Source organism: Parus major, unplaced genomic scaffold (genome assembly GCF_001522545.3).
Source record: "Parus major isolate Abel unplaced genomic scaffold, Parus_major1.1 Scaffold735, whole genome shotgun sequence".
Lineage (NCBI taxonomy): Eukaryota > Metazoa > Chordata > Aves > Passeriformes > Paridae > Parus > Parus major.
In genome coordinates this window covers 1-384 of record NW_015379619.1, presented here as the reverse complement: position 1 = coordinate 384, position 384 = coordinate 1, and the positions used below count along the sequence as shown (strand labels likewise).

General features: G+C 64.1%; 1 protein-coding gene across 1 annotated transcript in view; it reads left to right on the top strand.

Moving 5' to 3' along the window:
* LOC107199453 (sarcoplasmic/endoplasmic reticulum calcium ATPase 1-like) overlaps positions 1 to 292 on the top strand; it is a gene marked incomplete at its 3' end in the record, with an annotated part of 7,305 nt that extends 7,013 nt beyond the window's left edge. The window contains exon 4 of the mRNA XM_015616777.1: positions 74 to 292. Within this exon, the coding sequence (XP_015472263.1) occupies positions 74 to 292 (219 nt within the window). The remainder of the gene's footprint in view (positions 1 to 73) is intronic.
* Between the last annotated feature and the right edge of the window lie 92 nt (positions 293 to 384).

The following is a 384-nucleotide window of genomic DNA, read 5'->3' as shown; positions in this document are numbered from 1 at the left end:
ACCTTCTCAAACCTTGTTCCCACCACCCCACCAAGATGTCCCCAACTTCTCCACCCCCTCGTGTCCACCCCAGGGTGCCCCCGAGGGCGTCATCGACCGCTGCAACTACGTCCGCGTGGGGACCACCAGGGTTCCTCTGACCCCGGCGGTCAAGGAGAAGATCCAGAGCGTCATCAAGGAGTGGGGGACGGGCAGGGACACCTTGCGCTGCCTGGCCTTGGCCACCAGGGACACCCCACCCAAGAAGGAGGACATGGTCCTGGAGGACTCCTCCAAGTTCTCCGAGTATGAGGTGGGTGGGTCACCAGGTGGTCCTGGGGTGGGGTTGGGTGGTGGGAGGTCAGGTTTGGGTGGTGGGACCTCAGGTTTGGGTGGTGGGACCTC